The following is a 13,152-nucleotide window of genomic DNA, read 5'->3' as shown; positions in this document are numbered from 1 at the left end:
TTGATTAGTTGTTGATTTGTTGAACAAACGTTCTGAACTTCAACAAACGTATAAAAAAATTACGCCAAAGTGAATAATGAAATATTTTATACGTTTCTTCTTTTTCCTACAAAAAAATTGAACGATTTTTTTTGCTTCTGCTAGAAATGTTGATAATTTTAAATAATGATTAGACTTGTATGCTGTCTAACCGGTCTAACCAGTATTGTACATTATCCACTGTTTTAACAATACATTTCAAACTACAATAGTCATGTCACGCAAAATAAAAAAAAAGCTCTACTACAATTTACGATAAGAGAGTGCTTTTGAATTTTATATATACGAGACCGGAAACATTAAACACCAATTAAAGATATAAAAAAGCAGCAAAAGTTATTTTTAACGAATTATGTCCTTTTATATTATTATTATATTATTTTAAATTTTTCCTCTGCTCTTATCACAATTGTTTTCTTTTCATTTTTCTCTAATTTGCTTCTATATAATTCAGTATATTCTACATTTATCTTCCGTTTGTTCGTTTCAATTCAGAATCATCAGTAAAAAGTAATATTTGCGCAAAGAAATTTTCTCTTTGCAAAAAATTAGGAAATAATTGTTTATGCACTTTAAGAAATTTAAACGAATAATTTTAAACAGGAAACTCTTTGCAATTTAGATGTATATTTTTATGAAAAATTTTCTTTGTGAATGCATAATTATAAAATGCTTCGACATTTTTTTCGTATTTTAAAAGTATGTCTAAATAAATAGCAATATTTATTTACGAAGTTGGAGTCTACAATATTGATGAACGAAAAAAATTTGTTTAAAGTAGTCGAAATTTTTTTTCTTAATTATAAAATTATTTGAAACAAAAATAGTTTATATTAATAGTTTTCTATTCGAGAAGTTTTTAATTTTTAATTAAAATTATTTAAAGTTAAAATTTTCAATAATTTTAATTTGACACCATTTGAAATTCAATTATTTATAAAAATTGTAAACGCAACTCTTCTGAAATTCAATTATTTTTTTTCATTTTAACAACTTTTGAAATTCAATTATTTTCTTCAATTTGACACCTTCTGAAATTCAATTATTTTTTTGTTCAATTTAACACCTTTTGAATTTCAATTATTTTTTGAATTTGACACCTTTTAAAATTTAATTATTTTTTCAATTTAACACCTTTTGAAATTCAATTATTTTTTTTTTTAATTTGACATCTTTTGAAATTCAATTATTTATAAAAATTGTAAACACAACTCTTTTGACAATCAAATATTTTTTTCAATTTTTAACTAAAATTATTCGCTATAAATAATTTGTAAATAATAATTTTTATTAAAGTTTTTTAACAATTTTATTTAAAATAAATTCAACTTCATATTCTGCAAAGTTCAATTATTGTCAGAAATAGAAGAAAATTTAGTTTTGTATTAAAATTCGTGAGTATATTTCAGAGTCTCCAAGGCAAAAGGAAATCCACAAATTAAATATTTTTAATATTTTTAAAGTTATTACTAAACCCTAAAAAAAAAAGAATTTTTTCATAAATTCTAGAAATTTAATACTTTTCTCTGTACTTTTGATGAAATTCTCTGACTTGTGTCAACCCTGTTATTTTAATATTTTGTATTTCCTTTAAGAAACATACAATTTCTGTTACAACATAAATAAAAATCCTCCTTTTTTATATATTTTTATGTCCCTGAAATTATCGTCGAAGCTCAGAATCTAAAATTATTATTTGGTCTTTTAAGAGATAAAAATATCACTAATATTATTTCTTTCATTCACTTAGGGCGTTAAAAGATTTTACAAGGTACTTTTTTTAAAATAAAAACTTTGAAAAAATTTTTCAAAACTTTAAACATTTCCAAAAATCTTAAAAATTTAAAAGAATGTTAGTTAGCGTCGAAAATAATTTTTTTTGCCCTAATCGAAAAGAATGAAAAAATTTTTTCCAAGATTTTAGTTGTAAAAAATGCCTTGAAAAATTTTTAAGTCTCTAGATAAATAAAAGTGATAAAATTAGTGCTATATTTATCTCTAAAAACTTAAAATAATAGTTTTCATCACTGAGCGTCGATGATAACTAACGTAATTTAAATGAACGAAAGTTTTTTATTTACACACGGAGAGAGAATATATATTAAATTTTGTAAAAATATTTTCAAATTGGGGAAAAAGTGCGACAAAGCGAAATTTTGATATCAAAAAATACTAAACTTTAAAAAAACTTATATGAAATTTAGTAAAGTTATATTAGAATTTAATTAATATTCTTGATATTTGATATAATTATACTAAATTTCACATAAGTTTTTTTAAAGTTTAGTATTTTTTGATATCAAAATTTCGCTTTGTCGCACTTTTTCCCCAATTTGAAAATATTTTTACAAAATTTAATATATATTCCCTCTCCGTGCAGTTATTTTTTTAAAAATCGCTGACTAAAATACAAATTAAAAAAGTAAATTCAATATTTTGGAAATTATTTTCAACATTTCAATTCAAATATTATTTTCTAAAATTTTTAACTAAAATTCTTCTTTAAACAATTATTTATAATAATTTTCGAAAAATTTCTTTGACAATTTTCAAATCCATTTGTTTACAATTCAATTTTAAGAAATTTCAATTATTAGAAAATTATTCAATTAAATATATTACTTTTGAAAATAATTGAATTTTTGCAAAGAATTTTATAACTTTTAAAAATAATTGAATTTTTGCAATTATTTGTATAACTTCTCAAAAATTTTCCAAATTATATCGTTAAATTTACGAACTTTTCTTGTTTTTTCAATGAAATTACGGACTTTACGGACCTTTTTTTTAAAAAAAAACTGACTTTTACGGACTTTTACGCGATTTACGGACCTAGTTCGAGCCCTGTATTTTGTCAATGAAGCTGAAACTGGCACTCAGTTATCAACACCCACTTAATTTTGGAAATTAAATTTTAAAGGTAAATATTCTTTCATGAAGCTGCAACTTGCACCTAGTTATCAATAATTATTGAAAATTTTATTATGATTTAAAAAAAAAAATATTTAACTTTCAAATTTAATTTCAAAAATTAAGTGGGTGCCAATTTCAGCTTCATATATTGGGTCAAAATAATTGACTCAATATAACAAAAATAAACTTTGAATTTAAAAAGAAAATAAATTTCTTTTGAACGTTCAAAACTTTCAGGATTATTGAAAAAATTTTTTCCATTCCCCAGCATTGTGGACTAAATTTTCTCATTATTTTCACAAACAAATAATATTTCTTTCTATTAAAACAATTTGAAATAATACGGTTATATTCACAGTTTATGATGTCAATAAGGCAAATCAGAACATAAACTACACAACATTTAATGATTATATGAAAATCTAATGCATACCTATAATATGTTTACGCAAGCATTTCGAAATACCTTTATTTTTCTCTCTCTCTCTCTCTTTTCACAGAAGGCAACGGAGAAGGTGGAGATGAAGGTGGAAATGCGAAGGAATTACAGGAACTTAGAAATAGATATGAGGGAAAACTTTCAGCATCTTTTTTCACTGGAATTTTCACCGTGTCAGTGGTTGCCACTCTCTCAGCACTCATTGCCTTGTTCATTTTTCACTCAGATGTACGTTTCAATTTCAAATAATAGCTTTCAAGCTAAGTGATACGAATATATATAAAAACTTTCTCTCTATTCTAACAATTTTTTTTATAAAAATTTATACATGTTTAGAATTTCACACATTTTTTCACACAAAAATATGTTTCTTTTAAAAAGTTGCACATACAAACACATACAGAATAAATTTATCACGCGTGTTTTGCATTCTCATAAATGATTTTGATGCGGTCCTTGATATAAATTCAGAATATCGCAGATACGTGATAAAATAATAATAGAGGTTGTTAAAATGAGTAATGATCATATGGAACATTGTTCATACTCAGATTTGATGATGAGTTAGTTTCTGATCCAAAATTAGAAAAGTTTTTCCAAATATGGTAAATGCAAATATTTTCCATTGTTTAATTTTACAAAGTGATGAGATTAATTTTGTTCTGATAATGTTAGAGATCGAACGTGCTTACATGATATAATCCATATATACTAAACTTAAATACATCTCTCAAAGTTTTGTCAAATTTCCTGTCAACATAATCCATAGATGAATGAATACCCTCAAGGTAATCATGTCGCAGAGACTTTATTAAACAGTTTCTCGAAAATCGATGATAACAACCACATGGAGTAGTATCCTTTAACAAGTTACAAATTCTGCAAAATCTTATTAAACCCTTGCAGATGATGGCATTAATAATAAAATTATCTCTTTACTATTAGTTCCGATAAATTAAAAACCAGAAATCCAAGTCTGTATTTTTGTTCTATAGTACCAGGGAATGTAAAAAAAAATATTGAAAGCTCTGCAGAAATTGAGGACATACGTCGAACTTTGTAAAATGTATTACAATACAAGAGAATTATGTATGATTAAAGCTGATAATATGGACATACAGAAAGGAACTAAATTCCTTTAAAGTAGAAACACTTTCTTTTAACACTGCAAAGAATTTTTTATTAATAAGACTTCTAATAAAAATTCTAATAAGAATTCTAATAAGAATTTATTTATTAACAAGAATAATAAGAATTTTTTTCATTTCAGTTGTAATCTGTAATTGTCTAGACTATATGAACGTGTATTGAAAAGAATCTCTTGTTTGTTGAAGGAAACGCATGTGTTGCAAATAACAACACTGTCCACGATGTTACTGTCATCTGTGATTCTTTTAATAATAACACAATTTCCATCAACACTGAGCAGTACTCGCACGAGACTCATCTTAGGATCAATATCATCCACTATCCTCGGATTTGGAGTTTTAATAATGGGAGGAGCGATACCAGCTTTTTGCAGTACTATCGCTATTGTCGCTGCATTTCCAAGGATCAAGAAACACCGACCATCGATTATAGGCTATGTTCCAGTCATTCTCTATATAGCGAAAAGTTTCTTTATTCTCGATTCCTCTAATTATTATCAGGTTAATGAACTTTTAATTGCTTTTTTTCCAATATTGACACACCATACTAAGCACTAATTAATATTTTATTTACTCTCTAAATTTGAATTAGCGAAGAGTCATCAACTAATTCAAATTTAAATTCTCCACTAATTTTCAGTAAAATTCAGATTTTACAGGCTTCGCACTCATCTACTAAAACCTTCTATTTACTACTTTTTTTACGTTATGCTACTATTTGGGAACTTTTTTAAATTTCAGTCTCTAAAAGCTACTATTTCTGTTTTTTTTTTAGAATTTCCACTACTTTAAATCCGCTAACACTAAAAATCAAAAAACTGTTCTAAAAAATTATAATCAAATTCTTTAAAACGATTCAATTATTATTTTCAAAAAATATTCAAAATTCAATTATTATTTTCAATATCTAGCATATTTTCATAAAATTTCGCAAAAGAATTCAATTATTTTTAAAAAAATTGATAAAATTCTTTGCAAAATTCAATTTTTTTTATAAATAATAAAATTTCCACGGAAATTCAATTAATTTAATGATCCTAAAATTCTGAACGTTCAAATGAACGAAATTTATTTATTTCTTCCTCAAATTCAATTTTTATGACAATAATTTTGAGTTACTATCAAACAAATTAATTTTTAAAGTTTTTAAATGTAGAATCTAAGTTTTAAATTTTTATTCGAATCAATAATTTATGAAAATATTTTTAATACAAAATATTTCGTTCATTTGACAGGGTGGCCGCAAGATTGACTTTATCAATTTCCCTGACATTTTACTGACATAACAACGAATTTCCCTGACAAAAATTTTTTGTTTAGAGCAAAAAATGTATTGCATGACCGTCTTAATTTCTTTAATTGCCCTGACAAAAAAATTTTTCCTGGCATTTCCCTGACTTTACTGACAAACAAATTTTTTTCCAGACACTTCCCTTCTTCTTTAATTGCCCTGACAAAAAAATTTTTCCTGACATTTCCCTGACTTTACTGACAAAAAATTTTTTTCCTGACATTTCCCTGACTTTACTGACAAAATATTTTTTTCCCTGACATTTCCCTGATTTTACTGATTTTACTGACATGTGGCCACCCTGATTTGAACGTTCAAAACTTGTGATTAATTTAATTTAAAATAGCATTTCCAAAAAAATTACGAAAAAATAAATTATTTAACAAAATTTCTATACAATTCTTCACAATAATTCAATTACTTTCACTAATATAATAACATTTTTCATGGAAATTCAATTTCTTAAAAAAATTTCTGATTTAATTCTAAGCAAGAATTCAATTATTTTCATAAATAATAAAACTCATAGAAGAATTTCAATTATTTTTAATACTATTTTTAATTAATTAACAGAAAAATTCAATTATTTTCACAAATAAAGTTTTCCACAAAAATTCAATTATTTAAAATAAAATTTTCATATTTATTATATTTCGAAAAAATTAATTATTTAAAATAATGTTTATAAAATTCTTATGAAGAATTCAATTATTTTCAAAAATAACAAAATTCATCACAAAAATTCAATTCTTTTTAACCATTTTAATATGATTTTTCACAATAATTCAATTATTTACAAAAATATTAGAATTTTTCACAGGTATTCAATTATTTTCAAATATTTTAATAAAATTGTTCGAAAAAAAGCAATTATTTTAAATACAATTTTAATTAATTTCTTTTTAAATAATTCAATTATTCATTTAGATTTTAATAAAATTCTTCCCAAGAATTCAATTATTTATATAAATAATCTTTCAAAAGAATTCAATTCTGTCGATAAATAACAAAATTATTCCCTAAAATTCAATTATTTTAAGGCATTTAAATACAATTCTTTGCAAAATTCAATTATTTTTAATAAAATAAATAAAAGAAAATAAATAAAATTTTATTTTAAAGGAATACATTTTTTTTTTGGAAATTCAATTATTTTAAAAAATTCTAATAACCCCGTTTACAAGAATTCAATTACTTTCATAAATAATAAAATTCATCGAGGAATTTCATTTCTTCTTAATACTATTTTAAATTATTTAATTGAAAAATTCAATTATTTAAAAAAATGTTTTTTTTTAAATTCTTTGGAAAAATTAAATTATTTACAAAAATATTAGAATTTTTCACAGGAAATCAATTACTTTCAAATATTTTAATAAATTGTTCGAAAGAAATAAATTATTCTAAATACAATTTTAAATAAATTTCTTTTGAAATAATTCAATTATTCTTTTAGATTTTAATAAAATTCTTCTTAAGAATTTAATTATTTACATAAATAACTCTTCAAAAGAATTCAATTATTTAGATAATTAACAAAATCATTCCCGAAAATTTAATTATTTTGAGGCATTTTAATACAATTCGTTGCAAAATTCAATTATTTTTAAAAGTAATAAATTTGCTTTTGGAAATTCAATTATTTAAAAAATTTTTCATAAAATCGTTCACAAGAATTCAATTACTTTCATTAATAATAAAACTCATCGAAGAATTTCAATTCTTTTTAATACTATTTTAAATTATTTAATCGACAAAATTAATTATTTAAAAAAATGTTTTTTTTAAATTCTTTGGAAAAATTAAATTATTTACAAAAATATTAGAATTTTTTACAGGAAATCAATTACTTTCAAATATTTTAATAAATTGTTCAAAAGAAATTAATTATTCTAAATACAATTTTAATAAAAATTTTTTGAAATAATTAAATTATTCTGTTAGATTTTAATAAAATTCTTTCTAAGAATCCAATTATTTACATATATTCAATTATTTTCATTTTTCAATTATTTTCATTTTTCAATTATTTTCAATTTCAATTATTTCGAGTCATTTTAATAAAATTCTTTGCAAAATTCAATTATTTTCATAAATATAATATTCATCACAAGAATTCAAGTATTTTTAAAAGTAAAAGATTTCTTCTTGGAAATTCAATTATTTAAAAAAATTCTAATAAAATCGTTCGCAAGAATTTAATTCTTTTCATGAATAATAAAAATTCCTCAGGAATTCAATTATTTAAATTCGAATTTGCATTAAATTAGTCGAAAGAAATCAATTATTTAAAAAAGTTTATAAAATTCTTCTCAAGAATTAAATTATTTTTATAAATATTTAAATTCTTTCATGAATAATAAAATTTTCGTTGCATGAATTTAATTTATTAGCAGGATAAAGAAAGAAGTAAATTTTTTGTTATGGAAATTAGGAAAAAATAAGGAAAATAAAATATAGAATGGAATTTTTTATCTGTTTTGTGAAGTTTCTAAAACGAATTTTTTTGATCGTCAACTTTAATTTTTCGATAGTTACCTACTTTTTTTAGTTTGAAAGCTACTTTTTGCTACTTTTTAAAAATTAATTATCGAGTGCGAAGTCTGGATTTAGAGAGTATACACTGTGAAAAATCGGACTCCAACTTTACACCAAATAGATACACCAATTTTTGTGACAAAAATTGGTGTATCTATTTGGTGTAAAGTTGAATTCCGATTTTTAACACTGTACTAATAAAATTTCTCTTTCATAAGAATAAAAGCTGGTTAATAAAAGGAAACAATAAACCTAGCAGGATCGATTAACAAAACTATCAATTCCTCTGAAATAATAGCTGAATCATTAGTGAAACTATTTTTTCTGCAGATAGCAGGCGACTCATTTCTTTTATTGGCAGCTTTGGTAGCCGGATTTTATTATAGGATTCTCACGGCACGGGCACAACATCGAACATTTTCTGGAACGAAAACTGTAATCGATTCGCGAATAAAACTCGAATGCGAGAGAGAGCAACAGGAGCAATTATTACTCTCAGTGATACCAGCTTACATTGCCGCTGAGGTTAGTTGCAGAAATAATTTTAGACATTACAAAGCTATTATAACGATTGCAAGCATCATACATAAAGTCCCTCCATCACCATTCTCCAGAACACAATAAAAAAGATTTTAAACTGATTTTATCAACGCAATAAACGTGAAATATGAATTTTAGAATGAATAGAAGTAAAAACAATTCGATTTTTCTATAAAAAAGTTTGCTTTAGATTTAGATATGATATGATTAATTCTATATATCATATAATTTTTTTATAGTTAGATACAGAACTATAAACTAGAGTAGAAAGTAAAATATAAATGATATTTTACAATTATAGCAGATTATGCTCTTCTAACTAAGGCAAACTTTTATTTTGGATATTATGTGTTACTTCTAATATGCCTTCCTTTCCTCTGTTGCGCCATCCAAGTATAATAAAGCTCCTAATAAATTTCTCCTTTATGGTCCGCACAATGTGGTTAGTATCAAACCTTCATACCTACGGAATACTAAAATTGCCATAATTTTCTTTCCAAAGTAAGCATAAACTTCCAATCGCATAAAATTACATCTTGTTGATTCAGAATTCATTATACTGTTTAACATTATATTGTTTCTTTAAGATCAAAGTAAGAAAAAGTTACAAGCATTTTTTTGTTTAAAAGCAACATATAAGAAAAAAAGGGTGCCAATTTCCGTTTCATACATTTTGTTCTGCAAAAATTAAGACTTTCTAGAAATTGTGAAAAATTCTATTTTATTAATTTTTAAGGTGAAACGAAGCATAATGTTGAAGATGGCCGATGCCTGTCACGAGGCTAGCAAGCACAAACAAACCAGATTTCATGAGATGTATGTCCAACGTCACAACAATGTCAGGTGAGCATAATTTATTCAACAAGCACCGTTCATTAAGTTATGGCAAAGCTCAGAGGCGTGGTTATGGTTATGTATCATGAGCAATGAATCATTACATCTATAGGAAACACAATCTTAATGTACCTGAATTATATCAATTCATTGAGAATTATATCATTCATATTATTGAGTACAATGAAATGCTCAATGAAATGCTGAATGAAATTCTAAATTAAATTCTAAATTAAATTTTAATGAATTGTTTTTAATACTTAATTGAAATTTTTAATTATCAAATTCAATAATTTTGAATGGATCTCAAAAATAAATTTAATTTACCATCTGTGTATTGTTTCTTCACTATATTCAACACATAAAGTTAATAAACTTTCAAACTGAGTGACTTTCGATTGAACTATGTTTGAAAAAAGAAAAAATTCTTTCAGCATTCTTTATGCAGACATCGTAAATTTTACACCATTATCGGAACAACTCACCGCTTCGGATCTTGTGAAAACTCTCAATGAGCTTTTTGGAAGATTCGATCAAATTGCTCAGGTAAGTAATTGCATTGCAACTAAACTGACAAATTTTAAAAAATACTAAAAAAGAAGTATATAAAATAAATGAAAAAAAAAATTATTATAATAATAAGAGAGCGAGGAATATGTTTGCTATTAATAATTATAATAATTATAAATAAATGAAAATAATGCTTCTTCATGAGAAAAATTTTTAAACTACAGGAATTTTAAACCCTGATTCCATAAATTCCATAAATACTTTAGTGCACACTGTTTGAAATTTCATAAACTTAGGACTCAAGTTTTGTGTATTAAAAGTAACTGAACGTATAAGTAAAACATTTAAGAGAATTTCTAAATGTTTCACAAAAACTTTTAGTCAAATTTCACTAAAATTTTAATATTCCTAATGTTCTGAACGTTTAAAGGAATAAAATAAATTTATCTCTTCTTCAAATTGAAACTTTATTGCAATAATTTCTGCGCTACGTATAAAAAAATGATAAAGTTTCTAAATGTTAAATTTAAGTTTTTAATTTTCATTCTTAATAATAATTTTTAGAAGTATTTTTAATAAAAATATTTCGTTCACTTGAACGTTTAAAATTTGTGGATCATAAATTTTAAACATCCAAATGAAGGAAATTGATTTACTTCTTCTTTAAATTCAAGTTTTATTCCAATAGCTTTGCTTCACGTAGAAAAAAATAAAGTATAAAGTTCCTAATTATTTAATTTTGTTTTTATAATGCAATAAGACATTTTTCATATTTATATCTGCAAAAATTTAGTTCATTTAAAAGTTCAAAACTTTAGGAACATACTTTATAACAGAAAAATCAGAGTTGTCACAAATATTTAATGTTATTTTTCCCTGATTTTTCCTGATTTCCAGATAAAATTTTGACTTTTTCCCTGACCCTGAAGAATATTCTGATTCACTCTAAAAATTATTAGATACTCAAAAAAAAATGTTCTATTACATTTATTTACAAATTTCTTTAATTGTAAAATTATTCAAAAACATCAGTAAGTTCTTTTTCAAATAAATATTTAATCATTATTATTTTTCCGCAGGAATTAAAATTCTTTCAAACATTCAAACATTTTTCAAAAAAAGTTAATTATTTACAAAAATCCTAATAAAATCCTTCGCTAGAATTCAATTATTTTTAAAAGTAGTTCAATTTCTCAAAAAAATTCAATTATTTGAAAAAAATTTAATAAAATTCGTTACAAGAATTCAATTATCTTCATAAATAATAAATCGATTATTCAGTAATTCATTTTTAAATCAATTTTTATTAGAAAATTCTAAAATAAATTAATTATTTAAATTAAAAATAAATAATTTATTAAATCATTGAATGTTTGTTAAAATTGAATTATCATAAAGAATTTTATCAACAAATTTTTAAATAATTAATATAATTAATAATTTTTAAATAAACTCGATTAAAAATCTATCAAAAATAATTAAAATCCTGCGATGAGTTTTATTATTTAGGAAAATAATTAAAATTTTCCCTTAAATTTTATTAAAATTTTTCTAAAATAATTGAATTTCGGAGAAGAATTTTATTATTTATAAAAATATTTGAAATTTTGACAAGAATTTTTGTGAAGAATTTTATTACTTTTAAAAATAATTTAATTCTTTCAACGAAGAATTTTATTCAAGTTTATAAGAATAACTGAATTTCTGTGAAGAATTTTATTATTTATATAAATAATTGAATTCTTGATACGAATTTTATTATTTATAAAGATAATTGAAATTTTGACGAGAATTTTTAAAAATTTTTGAACATAATTTGTGCGAAGAATTTTTATAACTTTTAAAAATAATTGAATATCTGGAATCATTTGAAAATTTAATTTTTTCCAGTACTTTTACTAAAAATCCCTGACTTTTCCCTGACCTGTGGCAACCCTGAAAATTTATGAAAATTTTGTAACATTTTGCAAATTTTGAAAAATTTGTAATTGTTACTTCTCCAAAAATTCGGATTATCCTAAAGTTTTGAACGTTAAATGAACAAAATTTATTAATAGAATTTCGATTAATTAATTTTGAATTTATCGAATTTATTCGATTTAAAATTAAATTTTTATTGCCATAAATTTGGTGAACCTGAACTTAGCGTCGAAAACTGTTATTTGGTGTTTTTAGCGATAAAAATGTCACTAATTTCACTGCTTTCACTCAATTCGGGAATTAAAGAATCATTTTTAACCTAAAACCTACAAAAAAATTGTTTTCGTTGCTCAGAATCGACGCTAACTTCAGGGGTCTTAATTTTACGTCTCTAAAACAAATAGTCTGCTAAATGTAAAAAAAAATTTCTAAATGTAAAATTTATGTATTTAATTTTTACCCCAATCACTAATTTACAAAAACATTTAAATTGAAAAAAATTAATATAAGCAAACAAAGTTTATTTGGACGTTCATAATAATTTGAACATTAATTCTAATGAATAATATTGTGACGAAAAATTGTGATACCTCCGAAAATAAAAATTTAGATTTACTATATAAGTTTAAAGTTTTCTCCTTCTTACTTTCGAGAATATGGAAGAATCTTCTCGAAAGTTATACTAATAAAGAACCAGCAACAGTTATAAATGTTATCCTTAAGAATATTATCTCGTAAAATAAAATTTTTACAGTTTATGTTGCGTTCAAGTTCAAATCGAAATAAATGTTTGTTATAGACACTTTTACAACATCTTGAGACAAAATTCATGTTCTAGAAAGTAAGGCAGTATGTATGATGTTTTTTTTATCCCATAGGTATAAGTGCTTCTGTCCATAAGAGTTTGTCACGAAGGTTTTACAATATTAAAAGAAAAATTTCCTTATAATTTATGCAAAAAAAGTTCCTAATCTTCTATT

At 23.3% G+C, this 13,152-nt stretch overlaps 1 protein-coding gene across 1 annotated transcript in view; it reads left to right on the top strand.

Annotated features, from left to right (window-relative positions):
• Positions 1–13,152, top strand: part of LOC122511655 (adenylate cyclase type 2) — a 33,066-nt gene that overhangs the window by 12,694 nt on the left and 7,220 nt on the right. Inside the window, exons 2-6 of the mRNA XM_043627050.1 lie at positions 3,453–3,619; positions 4,726–5,040; positions 8,699–8,893; positions 9,645–9,751; positions 10,177–10,288. Of these exons, the coding sequence (XP_043482985.1) occupies positions 3,453–3,619; positions 4,726–5,040; positions 8,699–8,893; positions 9,645–9,751; positions 10,177–10,288 (896 nt within the window). The remainder of the gene's footprint in view (positions 1–3,452; positions 3,620–4,725; positions 5,041–8,698; positions 8,894–9,644; positions 9,752–10,176; positions 10,289–13,152) is intronic.

The sequence above is a fragment of the Leptopilina heterotoma genome, unplaced genomic scaffold, assembly GCF_015476425.1.
Source record: "Leptopilina heterotoma isolate Lh14 unplaced genomic scaffold, ASM1547642v1 Lhet_89, whole genome shotgun sequence".
Taxonomy (NCBI): domain Eukaryota; kingdom Metazoa; phylum Arthropoda; class Insecta; order Hymenoptera; family Figitidae; genus Leptopilina; species Leptopilina heterotoma.
The sequence above is the reverse complement of the archived record's forward strand: the minus strand, read 5'-3'. Positions and strand labels throughout refer to the sequence as shown.